The 17,185-nt window shown below is 44.7% G+C and overlaps 1 protein-coding gene across 8 annotated transcripts in view; it reads right to left on the reverse strand.

Annotated features, from left to right (window-relative positions):
- Positions 1–17,185, reverse strand: part of Frmd4b (FERM domain containing 4B) — a 330,791-nt gene that overhangs the window by 22,224 nt on the left and 291,382 nt on the right. For 6 of the 8 annotated variants that reach the window (NM_145148.2, XM_030255350.1, NM_001346637.1 and 3 more), the window contains 3 exons: positions 16,343–16,400; positions 14,565–14,651; positions 1,573–1,649 (listed from right to left, as the gene is read on the reverse strand). In NM_145148.2, the coding sequence (NP_660130.2) occupies positions 1,573–1,649; positions 14,565–14,651; positions 16,343–16,400 (222 nt within the window). Of the gene's footprint in view, positions 1–1,572; positions 1,650–2,803; positions 3,286–14,564; positions 14,652–16,342; positions 16,401–17,185 lie in introns of those variants that run through there. The other 2 variants (XM_006506006.1, XM_017321539.1) reach the window with 2 other exon arrangements.

Here is a 17,185-nt window from a genome sequence, read left to right on the forward strand (position 1 = left end):
AGGGGGGCCACCTCAGGAAGCACTGAGGGAGTCTCAGCCTGCAGGAGGTGAACTTGATGACACTGACTGAGAATGTGCAAGGCTCACGTCAGTCCAGACTGCTGCATGTCCACCAGGTAAAAATAGGAAAGGCAGGCGAGGGAGGAGAGCCAGAGCAACGAAAGGCAGGAGCACGAGCAAGAAAGACAACCACAGAACCACAGGGAGAAGAGAGCTGAGCCGACTGGGGAAGGCAGAAGAGGGCAGAAGGGCATGGGATGTGTGTGTGTGTGTGTGTGTGTGTGTGTGTGTTGGGGGAGGGGCTGGTGCACCAATGCTCTCAGTAGGAACTGGCTAATCTCCTTGGGTCATCTATTTGTCACAGCGGTTTCCTCCTGTTCCTCTGACCTCCAAATCCTACCTAGTGTCTAAAGAATAACTACTGAAGGATGCTTGTTGATTGTTCAGATACCTGCATCCTGTCTATTCTATTCATGCGAACAACTTTGACTACTGTGGCGTTTTCTTTCTTTCTTTCAGGACTCACAAACACTCAAAATAAAAATAGGCAAAGCACCAGAATAGATAACTTCTTTTTTTTTCTTTTTTAGACAGGGTTTCTCTGTATAGCCCAGGCTGTCCTGGAACTCACTTTGTAGACCAGGCTGGCCTCAAACTCAGAAATCCGCCTGCATCTGCCTCCCAAGTGCTGAGATTAAAGGCGTGCACCATGCCCGGCGATAACTCTCTTAAGATATTAAACAGCCAGTTAACCCCTGCCAAGAAGCTCTGGCTATAACCATAGCCTGAGCTATAACCAGTCCTGAAGGGAATGGCAGCTCAAACAACTGTGGCTATTTCCTATCACCAAGATGGCTTTAAAACACACACCACATTGTCTCTAGCTGCATATGTATCAAAAGATGGCCTAGTCGGCCATCACTGGAAAGAGAGGCCCATTGGACTTGCAAACTTTATATGCCCTAGTACAGGGGAACGCCAGGGCCAAAAAGGGGGAGTGGGTGGGTAGGGGAGTGGGGGGGTGGGTATGGGGGACTTTTGGGATAGCATTGGAAATGTAAATGAGGAAAATACCTAATAAAAAACACACACACACAGATCCTGGTACACTGATTGGCTGCAGTGATTGGTCCCTCATCCACGAATATATAAGCAGCACAAATTGGACTCAGTAGGTTAAAAAAAGCATTAAGAGTTGCATAGAGGCCTGGTGTAGTTATAGAGAGAAGTGGTGGAGATTGTGTGCAAACCACATTGTGTGTGTGTGTATGAAGTCCCTAAAATTAATAAATATTATATTTAAAAATAATACACCCACATACACATACTAAGAGTAACCAATGCTAGAGAGACTATGCAGAAACTGGAACCTCACCTATTACACTGGTAGAAATGTAAAACGGCCCAGTGCTTTGAAAATGCCTGACAGTTACCCTATAGGTTAAACACAGTTAATCTTTGACCACAATGACTTCACTAGGAGGTAAATCTCCAAGGGAAATACAAGCAAATACGAACAGCTATGCATACACAGTCGCCGCATCACAGCTCATACAAAACTCTGATCTTTACCTTCGGGGATCGTGCACCTCCACAGCAAATTTCTTCTCACGGAAATACAAATTTTCCAGCTGCTTCCATTGAAATAGCTAAAAGAAATTAAGAAAACCATGTAGCTTTCATTACTCTTAGTTTTACTAAGTCCACAAGTCCTAAGGAAATGATTGCAAGTTCCCCCACAGCTACACCAGCAAGGTCAAGCGCAAACAGGTGATTTATAAACTTTGTACAAATCAACTATAACCCGAAACCATTTTGTTCTCTCATGTTTACCTAGTAAACTTCACCTCACCAGTAAATCTTCCTTGAACAATAAAACCGCGCATCCGCAGAACACGCATCAGTTTTTCCCCTGACTCAACCTTAGGACAGGAAACCTGCATGGTTACTGTAAGCACAGACCTTCTGCTTAAAAGACCTAGCTAGACTTCACATTTAAATGGAAAAGCCACCAGAGGGGATGTCTCAATAAAGATCAAAGATAACATTTCAAAGGCACGCAAAGTGAAAGTAAAAGAACATCCCAGGCAAGTCTAAGAAGCTCACCTAGCCCAGTGCCCCACAATGACACAAACAGAATGCCAGGAATCCAGCAAGGGCTGGGGTGGGGGCGACGGCTGACTCTTTCAGCTTTCTCAAGTGAAGAGCTGCCAGGTGTGGCCAGAGCTCCCAACCTCTGCCTGCCTTGTCCAGCTGCCTTTACGATGGGGGACTCAAAGTGACTTGTCATTTGGATGGAGAAACAAACTTTGCTGGAAATGTGTCTTCAAAAGCCAAATAATATGATAAACTGTGCATACTGACAGGGCTGAGAGTGCCTGGCTGATTTCTGCAGCCCTTTCATTAAGTTTTGGATTGATGCAGGCTCTTCGAGGTCTTATCTTGGACCGGGTGGTCCTCTCCTACAACCTCAGACATTGCTAAGATCTGCCTCCACATTAAAGCGACCCCCAGAGCCTTTCTTAGAACACACTTTGTTGTCTAAGAAGCGTTGCTCTGCAGCACACAATCAGAAAACACATTTCCCAAAGAACAGAAGCTTTCCACAAACGTGGGCGCACATTAAGATGGGCTGAGCTGTACAGTTTGTAAGAGCCGCTGTAGAGCCAGTGTCCAGACTGAACCTTAGACCCCAAACAGCACGACTGACTAGCGTGCAGCAGGGACAGACACCCAGCTGTCTGTCTGCAACTGCCCCGGCTCTCCAGTTTCAAGGAATTAGTAAACACAAAGAGCTACATACCCACACCTACGGTTTCTGTGGCGCTGACGTTGTCATTTCCTTCAATCCAAAAGTTCCCCCAAATGGGGCAGAAACGTGAGAGGAAGCCCAGGGATCCTGCCTGCCTCCCTACCCACGACGGTAGCTCCGGTACCTTCTGAATCGAGTTTCATAAGACACTTAGGTGTAACTCGGTTTCACAAACCAAGCCTCCCACGGTTGACACACCACTGACATCAGCCACTCTGCCGAGGGACACCTCCCCAGCACACTCTTTCCACGTCAGGGAGAGGGGAGCCAGGTTCTCTCCGGTAGATTTTCTCAGAAAAAGAGTTCTAAAATGGGGCAGCCTGGATTCCCACGGTACTTCCTGAGAGGTGAGCCGACTTTGAATCCAGGCACGAATTGCACCCAAGGCTGTTTGAGGAAAACCTTTTTACTCAGGTCTACTCACTGGCACACGAACAGGTTCAACAGGAAGAGTCAGAAGGCAGCCGGGCTGTGTTTTCCTTTGCGTCCATTCCCACACACATAAAAACAGGGCTCCACTTGAAACCTGATCTCTGCGCGCCGCCACCTCCCCCTCTTATCACTTGCGAATGGGAAATGCTAGGCTGACTCCATTCAGCCTGCCCGGAGCGCAGAGCAAGCTGGCGCCCCAGCAAAGGAGAAACCCTACTTAAAACTGAAGGGCTTCTAGTTATTTACAGAGAATCGGAAATAATTACATGGCAACTGGATTTGCAGAAGACGTTATGGGAGACAGGCAGGGCTTTTTTTGTGTCAGAAGAGCTCCCTTCCCCCCTCCCCCCAGTCCCCCTCCTCCATCTTAAAAGTTTATGCAAAGGGTGCTTTTAGATCCTGGACAGAACAGTATGAAGGTGGCCTGGGACTGCTAACAACATGGACTCTGGGTAGAATGTAGAGGGAGTAAGTGGGCCATGAAACTTCAGCTTGAGAAAAGCTGGGATGAAATTAAACTGACAGAATTAGTCCCTGTCCATGTTTGTTTGTTTGTTTGTTTTTGTTGTTGTTGTTTTTGCCTGATTCTCGTGCTTTCTGGAAGTCAGTCCTCAACATTTATTCTCAAATTCAAATGAAAATATAATTCAAAAATAAAAATAATACTTATTTCTCAAAATTATGAGAAAATTGACATAAAATGAATGACTGTCTGTCAGTTCAGAGCCCAGACCTCTGTCTGTCATCTGGAGAATCCTTTAGAAATTCCATGTGCCTATCAGTGCGATCCTATTAACGTTTACAGTGGCTACAAATACTTTTTATTGTAACTGCACTTGATCTAGCTGGTGGTTAGATGTAAGATAGTGTTGTTTGATAGGTCAGTTTTTTTTTTTTTTCCATGAAGTGTGTACCATCATTCTTCCAGTACACTTTTCAAGTGTTTCTGAGTGCTTGTTTTTAGGGGTGAGGGGGAGGAGGCTGAGGGTCTGGAAGGGCCAATGGAGGCGGGTGGATGTTGTTTAAAGGTGCACTAGTGTTCAAATCCTAACAGACTACCGACTATGGATTTCAACCAGGATACAGGCTCTTCTCTGGTCCCAGTGCCTAACAGCAAAGAATAAACCAGAACTGGTCAAAATCATGTGGAGATTTAATGAAAAGGGGAAAGGGAAATTGGCTAGGGAGATATCCAAGGCAACCTGCCTGGTTTGAAACTCTTTCTTAGAGAAGTAGTCTCGGAAACAGATAAGAAGGACTCTTCATCTCTGAGAAATGTCGAAGGTGCCAATGGGATTCCGAATGTGAGGAGAAGATTCGGGCTTAAAAGGAGGCAAAATGGAAGCAGCTTTACACTACAGATTTACCACATCTTGGATGTAGTAACTTGTCAGGCATTGTATGTGTCGTTTGAGTTAAAACAGCAAAGCATTTGTGTGCATGCGTGTATACAAACCTACTTGCAATCTTCCTACCACAAACAGAAAAAACAAAATTGCCCAACTTAAAATGCTAATCCTGAAGACTTTAAAGAAAGAGGAAGACAACGGACGGGATTCGTTTTCAATAGCGTTCAGAATATGGAAAGGACATGTTTTTCTAAAGCTGGCTGGAGTGAGTGTTCATTGTCAACGTGCTCTTAGTGGAAGCCATGCAGTGGAGAATCTGCTGTTTCCCTGATGCTGCTAGCTGTAAAAGGGAAAGAGCGGAAGTGTGAAAGGAAGACTGTCGACAAAGCCTCCCCAATGTCTCTCTATTCTGGACTCGTTTGCAATGATTACTTGTCTCTTTGGAATCAACAGAAGCAAGCAGATACAGGCGAGCGGGCGGTGTCTTGGGTTACTCTGATATCACAAAAGTAAAGGAATGGATAAAACATGGAAGGAGGGGGAGTCACGGAAGATATCTTCCAGAAATCACAACAGGAAGACATATCTCAAAGTCACTCATCCTCTGTCTTCAAACGAGGAAGAGTCCAGGATTTAAACGCCGAGGTAGGGGACCATGGTAGGTAGCGTCAAATACTGTTAGAAAATAAACTCGTGTGTAAAAATATCGTATGCACATGAAGTCTTCTTCCTGTTCAGACACAAAGGCATCTGAAGACTTTAGGGAAAAAAATATTTGCTACATTATGACACATCATTCAAAGAAAGGAGTGTCTTAAATATTTAAGGCATTTTGTAGATATCAACCATTATTCTAGCCGAGGTCACCTCTGCCATATCTCCACCTGAACTTGGGGCTGGCAAGGTGAATCAGCATTGCCTGTTCTTCCAGAGGACCTGAGGAGTTCATTGCCGGCACCCAGAGGGCAGCTCACAGCTGTAACACTAGTTCCAGGTTGTTTGACCTCTTTTGACCTCCATAGGCACCAGGCACACATGTGGAACACAGACACGCATGCAAGCAAAAACTCACACACAAACATAAATAAATAAAACCTTAAAGCAAAACAAAACAGTCTGATAGTTTGAAGGGGTGGGAGCCCTGAGGGACTTTTAGAAAATAGGTCTGATGTATACCACACCAGGCTGGCCTTGAACGTAGAGATTTACCTGCCTCTACCACCAAGTGCTGGGATTAAACACATGCACTACTGAGCCTGTCTCAACTTTATATATATATATTGAGACAGGGTTTCTCTGTGTAGCCCTGGCTGCCCTGGAACTCACTTTGTAGACCAGGCTGGCCTCGAACTCAGAAATCCGCTGGCCTCGAACTCAGAAATCCGCCTGCCTCTGCCCCCCCCCCCCCCCGAGTGCTGGGATTATAGGCGTGCGCCACCACGCCCAGCTTCAACAGTATTTTTTAATACCTCCTATGGGCAATGTCCTGTGATTGTTGCTGAGCTGTGAGCAGGTCCCATCCCTCATGGCATGCACACACAGGACTGCCCTGAGGGTCTGGGCTTACAATCGAATCCACTACTCAAGAGCTGTGCTTAGCTTTCCTAAGCCTCAGTTTCCTCTTTTGTTAAACGGCCCAATGATGCCTGCCTCCAAAGGTTCTCCAAATACAAGTTTATGTTTGTAGGGTACTTGGCCCAGAGCCTGGCTCAACATATCCATCAGTGAGTGGTTGAGCTAATGTGTTGTGAAGGAAGGGCTTGCTGAACACTTAGCTAATTGTTACTAAATGGGCAGCAGCCACTTAAGAGCAGAAACAAAGCTAGCCGTAGCTATCTGCCTCCACATCTTCTTTCCACGGAGGAAACAGCTCAGTTATTCTGTTGACATAGCTGTGTCATCCACCAGGCCTCCAGTTCTCAATTTCTATGACCACACTGGACTAGGAGCATGGATCTCTTGGGTGGTTTCCTGGTGCATCCTGGGCAGGGAGTGTGGGTCTCATGGGTGGTTTCCTGACATAGCCTATAGGGAGGAAATCGGTTCCTCTGTTCCATACCTGGCAGTCACAGAGGAATAGAAAAACAGAAGGGTGGGGCATCAGCCTGTCCCACAGATAGACTGGGCAACAAGCTCCCTTCTGTCTGGAGTAGCCAGGAAAAAAAATGATGTGCCCTGACAAGCAGAGGAATGTTGGAGAACCTGCTGCATAGGGCAAGGGGTTTGCTGGAGGATCATAAGACCCCCTCCCCCCTCATAGGGAGCACTTTGGACAGAAAGGACCCAGTTCTCTTTTACATCATGACAAACTGCAACTACATATCACCCAGGTCTGAGAGTAAGGTGGGATAGGAAAAGATAGCACAAGGAGTTGGGACTTTTCATTGGCTCCTGTATTATAGGTTAATCATTTAACTACAAATTCAAATGGAAATGACTAAATTCAGGATAATCACAACTAAGGTACATCAAACAATGAGTCACTCGGGGAGGGTGATTCCCCCATATCCCATGATGTGAAGCAAAGCAAACCAGGCAGCACTAACCTATTCTGAGGGTTATATCTGATGAATAAAGATATTGCTAATGCCTTCTGGGGTACCAAAAACCATGTGCACTGACCCTTCCCCACAACCAGACATGGAAGCACCGTCTTAAGCTAAATCCCGTCCAGGAGAAAACAAAGGCTCACAGAAGGGAAGGGCCACTGACAAGACACCCAGGCAGCAGGGATGGATCTGGGATTCACCTGCAACCATAGTCAGGATCCAAAATGCCAGCATAGCATCATAGCACATCACTTCTTCTTCTTCTTCTTCTTCTTCTTTTTTTGGTCAGGGGGGAATCTATAGTGACATTTGTTGTATTTTTAACAGGAAGAGGAGGAGGAGAAGGAAGAGGAGTAAGAGGAGGAGGAGGAGAAAAGGAAGGGAAAGAGTAATATTCATGTATACTTCAGATTAAAAAGAACAGAGAAGGCAATTATGGCAGCCATTTTGTGGAATAGGACCAAGTCCCTTGAAATGGGGCTTGATTTCACAGCCAAGGCTAGTCTTAGACCCATGTTGATCCTCCTGCCTCAGCTTCCCAAGCACTGGGATTACATATGTGCCCTGTGACCTGCATATCCCTCAACAATTACTAGTGGTTTGCAGCTCAGGGCAACTGAACTATTCCCCACCTCACCCCACTTCCAGGCTATCTGGTGGTGGGAGGGGACTTGGCTGGTGATCACATGGGAAGAGAGGATGCTGCCAGGACAAAGTGCAGACACTGTGCCCTGTACTTCTATGCTCAGGAGAGTTCCATACTTCAAAAAAGCTAGTGATCCAGCTGGGGCTGAGAAACGCTGAGTTAGGGGGCAATATTTTGTGTTCTTTCTGGGTTTTGAGAGGTAGGATATGTAAATGAAGATGCTTTTGCTCCATAATAGTAAGTATCAGAATTCCGATTCTTTCACATAGATAATACTTTTTAGAATCAACATGGTTGCTCAGGTACTTTTCTAGATACAAACGTTACCTGTTACCTGCTAGAGAGACTTAACTATCCCAGACTAAAGCGGTCCTGTGTACTCAACAGTATCAGTTGTGGTAAAAATACTTTTATAAGAGATCCCAACAGAACATTCTCAGAGTCTGAAAACTATTCTTCTTCAGGTGTGATGTCATAGCCATATGTATGTAAAAATGTCACACCTCACATGTAATCAGTTAAATATGTTGGCTATTTTGCAAATAGGTTTAGATGGGTTAGGATAGGTTCTGGGTATTTAAAAAATGTGTCATGTAAAAACTGGATATCTAAAATGACATCATCTCACCAAAGTTTCTTCTGTGGCCATGTCTCCACCCAGGGCTGAGGGGTTGGCCTCTTTCCTGTTACAACTTGCATGGGGGCACATGGGCATGCATGTCAGACAACCAGGCCTGGCATGGTGCTGTTCCCAGGTGTCGCCGCAGATGACCAGGTACTCTCTGACTCTGTTTATGGTTTATGTCTCTGTGTTTGTGACTGTCTCTCTCTCCCTGTCCCCACACCCAGCCCCCAGAACTCACTGTTTCTCAGTCTGACTTCAAATTTGCGCTAAATGTAAAGATGGCTTTGAATTTCTGATTTTCATACCTCTATTTCCTGAACACTGGGACCAAAGGTACACTCTACCGTGCTTGGTTTATATGGTGTTGGGAATCAAACTTTAGACCTCATACGTGTTAGATAAGCACCCTGCCAGCTTTAGGCAAACACCTGAGCTACAAACTCCAACTCTACATGTCATTTTTCTTTGTGTGTGTGACAATGCTACCATTGGTTAAGTCCTAGGTATAGCAAGTAAGAGGGTGGCCATGGGTATGAGATGGTGCCCTCTGTGCAGAGCTATTTCCTCTTCTGCAGAGAGCACCTGCCATTCCTATGTAAGAAATCCTCTCATTCTTGAAGATGTGGTCAGTGGTCTCCTTTGAACATTCACCCTACCTCCTTCCTGTGAGCGAAGAACAAACCACTCTGTTCTTTGTGAGCGTCTCATCATTCAGGTCTTAGCTTAAATGTCACTTCCCTGAACACACCAAATGTCCCTCCCCACCCATGCCCGATCTTCCATCTCAACAGAATTGTACCAGAGGCAATTCAGAGTTTACAGTGATATGATTTCCTTGTTTTCACCAACCATCTCTCTAGAATATTTTCAGAGAAACAGATAAGTTAGCAGCCACAATTACTTCCTCCACAGTATATTTTTTTTTGCATTTCTTTTTGGTAACAAAACAACTTGAGTTAGAGCTTTGGCCACAGCCTGCCAGCATGAAGACAGTGCTTCCCAGCCTTCCTTGCAATGAGACGGGGACTTCCTGAAGGATAAAGGGCTTGCTCTACAATGCCTTTCACCTTCTTTAACTACACTCAACTGAATCTTGGAAAGTCCTCATCACAGAATTTCAACCCCTAACTGGAATTAAGCACAGAGGTGGTGAGAGATGTCCTACTGTGCAGGGAAGTATGGAGTGCAGGGGCACACATTTCACTCTGAACAATTTCCTTTAGCCCACTGGATGCCTACAACCCCGAGAGGTGAAAGCGGAGGGAGAATCCTCCAAGCTTGACAGATGAGAAAATGAGGGGGCAGAGAGGCTAAGTGGCAGTTCCAAGTCCCAGCTGGTCAGTGGGAACACGAAACTGGTTCTCATTTCAAGCCCATGGGATAGGATTGGCGGTCTCCTCCCACTGGCTCTGCAGGTTTAAACAGATTGATTATTGGTGTGGCTGAAGCTTCATTACCCACTTTCCAAACAGGATGGACTGGTCCTCTGGCCACATTTTGTAATCCAGAGTTTCTCTTCCACCCCAGACAGTGTGTTATACTGATGCAGACAGCACTCTTCCTGGTCTCCTAGCATAAACCCTACTCTGGGATAGAGGGACCTTCTCTGTGGTCCAAGGTGACAAGCTGGCATCAGAAAGAGCAAGGTGAAGTGGAAACAGTCATGATGTCTGAGATTAGACAGATAATCAAGCTGCTACCTTTTGGTACAGGACGGAGTGCTGCTATAGCAGTCGAACAGAAGGACTCTGTGTGTATTGCTTAACACATCCGCCTCCAGGCACGAGGAAATTCCAACAGTTTTAAAAAAAATCACTTAACTGAAGGCCAAGAGTGAAGATATTCACTGCAAGGATCTCTTATCATGCTATGAAGTAATAAGATGCTAATCTTGAAAGGCATTTCATCAGGATGGTCTAGGAGATACCTAGAGTAGCAGTGCCCTATTGGTCCCCCTACAGGCCCTGCTTTCCAGATGAAGTCCTTGCTGTAGAGCCAGAGTTAGGTCATGACATACACACTAAAGCCTTACTTGCCCTCGGATGGATGGTCTAGTTTCTTGTGAAAGACATTTTTTCCCCTCTCTCTCTCTCTCAAAATGCTGAACAAGGGACCAGAGAGATGGCTCAGGGGAAGAGCACTGGCTGCTCTTCAAGGTCATGAGTTCAATTCCAAGCAACCACATGGTGGCTCCCAACCACGTGTAACTGGATCTGATAAATAAATAAATAAATAAATAAATAAATAAATAAATAAATAAATAAATCTTTTTAAAAAGTACTATACAAGCCATAAAAACCTAAGAAGAGGGGCTGGCTCAGTTGGTAGGATACTTGCCTTGTGTGCATAAAGCCTTGGGGTTGAGCCTCAGCCTCATATAAACAGGGCCCAGTCATGCACACTTGTAACCCCAGTTGAAGGCTGAAGAATCAAAAATTCAAGATTTCTTGCCTATATAGCAAGTTCAAGACCGGTCTGGGGGTATGTGAGAACCTGTCATAAAGTCATTAATGATTTTTCTTCTCATAAATAGCAAGCACATCTTCATGTATTATGGGTAACACACAGGGAAAAAAGGGTTTACCAGTAGGGAATAGGGACTGAAAACAGGAACTTCTAGTATCCCAGGATTGCTTTCAATACCCTTCCCTGTCGGTATAAAAATATTTCACATGCTCTCTTTAATTGTTTACCTCCCTCCCTCCCGAGGAATGATTTTTCTTTATCTGGTGATAGCTGTTTATCAGGCACGGGGCCAGAATATAATCTCATTCAGTTCTCACACCCTCCCCTTCAGCTAGTGGGATTACAGTTGTGCAAGATGAGGAAGACACCTTTAAAGAGATGAAAACTGTACCGAGGAACGCAAGGCAAATAAGCACTAGGGATATAGCTCAGTGGGAGAGTGCTTGCTAAGCCTGCTGGAGTCTCTGTGGTTGGAGACTCCGCATGGCAAAAATACTCACAGATATCTGTACAAACACACACAACTCCTTTTTTTTTTCGAATTTTCGAGACAGGGTTTCTCTGTATAGCCCTGGCTGTCCTGGAACTCACTCTGTAGACCAGGCTGGCCTCGAACTCAGAAATCTGCCTGCCTCTCACACACAACTCCATACACAGAACCAAGATCACAGAGACAATAGACATCAGGGCCAGGATGGAGGATGGCCCCTCAACTCTTGGGCTGCGTCATGGTGCTTCACTGATGGAAAACCACTTGGACCCCTGCCCAACCCCAAGAGTGACAAAAACTTAAAGCTAGAATAAATGAAGAATGCTTGCTAGTGCCCTGGTAGTAAGTCAAACATGGCCCCAACATCTAGAGGCAATAATTAACAGACATTATCTAAAAGGGCTAGCAGGCCTTTACCAACAGGCCTTAAACAACCCCTTTTAAAACCAGCCTTTTGGCACAAGTCTCTGATTCTTGGTCCGTCTCTCTCCTGGTTTGCTTTTCCATCAACAAGGTAGGCACACGGCCATTAATTTGTCAGCATGACCTCGATTCTTTCCTGGGCATTGGAGAACTTGCTGCCTGCCCAGATGCTGAAGCATGAGCCTTCTTTTGTGTGGGTGCTCACAACCCTTTAAACTATGCATCCTTTTAGCGTGTGCAAGCTGGCCGGGAAAGGGCCTTGCAGAACACACTCCTGTCCCCGGCTCAAATCAACAGGTTACAGAAAGCAAGATCCACCATCAGATTTCAACAAACGAAAGCAGGGTGCAAACCACAGCCTAGAGTGGACCCCTGGAATGACGGAGGAGAGGAGGGCAAGCAAGAGACACCACAAGGAGAGAGCTAACATCCTGTCAGAAGTGAGAAGCCAGTGTTGAAAACGGAAGAGGAAAGCTGCAGCCTGATAACAGGACGTGGCTGCTGGGCCTAGTCTAGACTCTGGACGGAAGAAGCCAGCCTGATTGTGATCGGCCTGAGGCAGTGGATACAGAGCTGTGAATGTGAGGGAAGGCTTTTGCGAATCAGGAGCACTATCGAGGAAATGAAGTTCAGCATTGCTGTGAGAATCTGACGCACCATTACGTGGGGGGAAAAAAATCTGATGGCTTGTTTTTGTTTCTTATGCACTGCAAACCCACATTTATTAAGGAGAGGGGAGAAAGAACTCTGAGAGTGGAAAGAAGGCTGAGATTCATTCTCTCTCTCTCTCTTTCTCTTTCCCTCTCTCTCTCCCCTCTCTCTCTCTTTCTCTTTCTCTCTCTCTCTTTAAAGAAACACTTCCAATGTTGTGAGAATTTTGGGACTTCTCAGGCCGTACTAGGTGATTATAGGTTGACTTGTGAGTTGGCCTAAGGTCTATTTTGCACACAAGTTGAGTAAAACCTAACAAGACTCTTGCGTGTTCTTTACTAAAAAGGTAAAAATTCAGGACAGACTAGTGGGCAGAAACATAGTACTATGGGTGAGCTATGCCTTAAGAAACCATGACTGGCAGTGGCTTGGCTAGGACTCTTTATTATTCCCAGTACCCCAAGCCCACTGCCCCACCCACAGTGGAAGCTGTAATGGCCTTCAAAAGACAATTGGTAGCTAGGTGTGTTGACTCGCACCCGTAATCTCGGAATTGGGTGGAGGGTGGCCGGGAGGATCGTGAGAGAGAATCTGTTACAAAGATTATGTGTTTCCATATAATGGAACTTGCGGAAGCTTAAAAGGTGGCAAGAGGGTTGGGGAAGCAGCGCTTGCCTGGCTTTTGCAAGGCCCCGGATCTGATCGGCAGCATTCCTTACTCCAGTGTTGTTCACAGGGCTGACAAGAGCCTGCCAGCCAGCTGATGACAAACACAGGAGGATGTGGTGGTTGGAGGCTGCCTTGTGGCTTTTGTTAACGCTTCTCTAACAAAGCAGCCCCAAAGCCCGACTAGTCTCACCCAGCAGAGCGGGATGAGCAGGGGAAGGGAGGCCATGCTCTGCCCAACGCAGCCTTTCCTATTATCCGTGTTAATGACACAACCGTGGAGTGGGGACAAGAAAGGTCCTTGGCTTCCATAACGTAAGGACGATTGTGAGCATTGCTCGATGGTAGAAGGAGTCTCAGAAGACACAGAGCAAGGTTAGTTTCCAGGGTTGCTTTAGGAAGAACGCAGCAGAAGACAGGTGGATGTGTAAGAGTTATTTTCAACCGTGATGCTGGGTTGTGATAAGGCAGGTGAGTTAACCATAGTTTGTTATTAAGAGGCCACTGTTTCACTCTGACAGCCTGCAGGGATGGCAGCAGAGCGGAGAAAGGAAGAGTGGGAGCCTCACCCAGAACAGCGTGAGTCGGTTTTATCTCACTGTACATGGCGAGACCAACGGCCACTGGACGGTGAGCAATACAGATTCATCAAATCGTAATAGGTGGCACCGTGCATCGGCTGCACTTATACTTGAGATGAGAATAGAAGTTTCATAAATAAGGTTTTCCCCCTTACTTTTAATTTTTTTTGAGATAGTGTCTCATATAGCTCAAGCTGGCCTTTAACTCAGAACATAATAATTGAGTATGACCTTAGCTTCTGATTCTCTTATCTCTGTCTCTCACATACCAGGATTACAATGATATAATGATAAATAGTAACTTATTTAGATTTGGAAAACCCAAATTTGATAGATTCTGGCCCTTTAACCCATTAATTTTTCTTTTCTTTTCAGAAAGCAGCTATATTTGCTATAAACAACAGTGAAAATGAAGATAAGCAAAATTAGCTGTGGTTATAGAGAGATTGCTTATAACCATTTCATTGGGAAATAATCACCACAAAAACTTTGGATTTAAACCAAAGTGTAGGGGCTGTAAACCATATTGCAGTTAGCATCACAGCTGAACCTCAGTGCAGTTCAGGTTACTGCCTGGGTACAGACAGGCAGATACGGCCAGGTGTGGTGGTGTATACAGTCCTAGCACTTGGGAGGTGGAGGCAGAGGGATCAGTTCACGCCACACAAGAGCCCGTTCTCAATGAACAAAGGAGAAGATGGCCCTTGTATAAATGAGTCATTTTGAAAGGTTACACTGAGCGTGAGTTGCCTCTGTACCACAGCTTCACCTAGCAAGGTTCACTACCCGAGAGTGTTCAAGGTGCCGCTGAAAGCGATGCCGTCAGTTCTAGAACATTCAAGGCCCCCAAGTGTCTGCAGAGGCTCACACTTACTTTGCGAGGCTTCACCTTGTCTTGTAAGTCATACTGGCCGATTCCTTTGTAGCTGATACCAAGCCACCATGGAAGTCCCTGCTTATCCTAAAAAGAGAAAATACACGAGACCTGAGAGCTGTTAAGTCTTCTAGATGAGAAGCGCTGTTTATTAACTTTTCTTTAAAAAGTACCAGCAAGCCAATATAAATCTGTGTTGGTAAGCAGACCTATGCTGAGAAACTTAACTTGTTAAAATATTTTCTTAGGGTCTTTTTAAATAATAAGCACACATGCAAAGCTAATAATATGGGTATTATCATCCAAAAGACTAAAGCATTGCTGTTTTGATTAAATCACTGGAGAGAATATTTAAAAAATTGAATTCAACGAAGAATTAATTCAGTTCAAAGTTAGTTATGACTTTTAAAAAAGACCTTTGTTCTCTCAGCTAAATCACCCGCTATAAAGGCTGGGAAATTTCCAAGGGATTACCAGGAGAAAAACAGAGGTTCTGAGCTCCATGCTCAGAGCACAATTGACAATGAACAGAGGAGAAGTAAGAATAGCTTTTGGGGAAATGTACAACTCCACACCAGGGTGAATAATCAGTCTGAGGTACGTGCGAAGAGCAGATATATATGGATTCTATTATAAATATAGTATGTCTTTCTAAGTTTGTATATTAGGCTTTTATTTCCAATAAAAAGAATGTATTGACAGAGGGAAACATTTAGGGCTAGGCCATGTGTGCATATGCAAAGCAGAATCAGTGAGAATTAAGATTAAATTTGGATACATTTTTAGCACAGTCATCCTCAATACGAAAGTATGCATTATCTGATTTCCCTACATCTGCAATGGTAAAGATTTCAACATTGTCATGACATCAAAAGTCACTGAAGAGCTTATCAGTTATGAAATTATGCTTCTCTCAAACAAAACTCCCTTTATCTATGCTGCATCCTTTACATCAAAATATTTCTTAGCCAGCTTCTTCCTGTTTAGCAGCACAAGAAGACAAAGCACACTGATGAGCGTGAGATAATGCAACATTTGCAACATCTTCAGCATTTCTCATGGATGCATGCATAAACATTGAAGGCTGATGTGAGTGTCACGTGGAGAAGTGAGCAAATGAAGACCCAGGAGCGTTCATGAGGCAAATAACGGGAAAAAAAATCCCTAAGGGTGGATAATGAGGAGGGCCTAGAATGGCAGGTGGACTCAGTGGTATAGTATGGACTTAGCATGCCATGGGTCCTAGGTTCAATACCCAGCATGCAAGTGGAGCAGGGAGGAAGGGAGAGGAGACAGGGGGGAGAGAGAGAGAGAGAGAATGAATGAATATGAGAATGAATGACTATCTCTGGGAAAGCAACTGAATGGTATGCTTTATAATTTGCCACAAACAGTAATAGACTTAAAACATTTAAGAAAACAATTCTATTTCAAATGCTGAAATTTTGGGGGTGGAAGGATTGTTCAGAGAACTGGCTGATCTTCAACAGGACCAGAGTTCAGTTTCTAGCACCCACATGGTGACTTTCAACCATCTGATACTTGAATTTCTGGGAATCTGATGCCCTCTTCTAGCCTCTGTGAGCACTGCATGCATGTAGTGCACAGACATACATGCAGGCAAACTCACACATAAATAAGATAAATACACATTTTAAAACATAATCTAAAACATTGCAAATTCTAGACACAGCTGACACACACATTTAGATGCTGTTCAGTGACTTGCACTGCTTGGCGGGCATCATGGGAAACTCTCAAATATGAGAAGTGCTTACCTTCACTGCATAGTAATGGACTCCATACGTTGGTAGGGCTTCTACTATTTTCATATACCTAAAGAAATGGATACATTGTAAGCCCATCAAAACATTAAGAGGGTTCTTTGGGAAAAACTGATTTCAGGAAACACAATTTGCTTTTGCTTCCCTCCTTTAAACACGACTAAGCTCCTAGACTCAACGAAACAGAATAGTAAACCCCTGTAGAGAGTAATGTGGTTTGTACCTTATGCAACAGTCAGGGGCTTTCTAACAAAACACATACAGTGAATTTTTATACAAATTACAATTAGATTGCATTAACACTGCAAACTTTATTTATTCTCTCTCTCTCTCTCTCTCTCTCTCTCTCTCTCTCTCTCTCTTTCTCTCTCTCTCTCTCTTTCTCTCTCTCTCTCGCTCAGACAGGGTTTCTTCTTTATATAGCGCTGGCTTTCCTGAACATCCGCTCTGTAGACCACGCTAACCTTGGAGTCAGAGTGCTGTGATAAAAGGTATGTGCCAGTATACATAGCCTATTTATTTATGCATGTTATGTGTATGGTATTTTGTATGCATGTACATATACACACCAGAAGAGGTCATCAGAATCTACAGGGCAATAATGAAAGGCTGTGAGGTTCTATGTGGGTGCTGGGAATTGAACTCAGGACCTCTGAAAGAGCAGCCAGCTCTCCTAACTATTGAGCAATCCCCCCAGTCCCACATTTCAAATATTTTTTAAGGCAAACTCTTAAGATACAAACTGTAAGGATCAGCTTTTGAGCTAGGTATGGTGGCACATGTCACCGTTTCTATTTTTGTTCAAGAAGACACTGTGTACCTTTAAAGAGTGGGCTG

This window comes from Mus musculus, chromosome 6, assembly GCF_000001635.26.
Source record: "Mus musculus strain C57BL/6J chromosome 6, GRCm38.p6 C57BL/6J".
Taxonomy (NCBI): domain Eukaryota; kingdom Metazoa; phylum Chordata; class Mammalia; order Rodentia; family Muridae; genus Mus; species Mus musculus.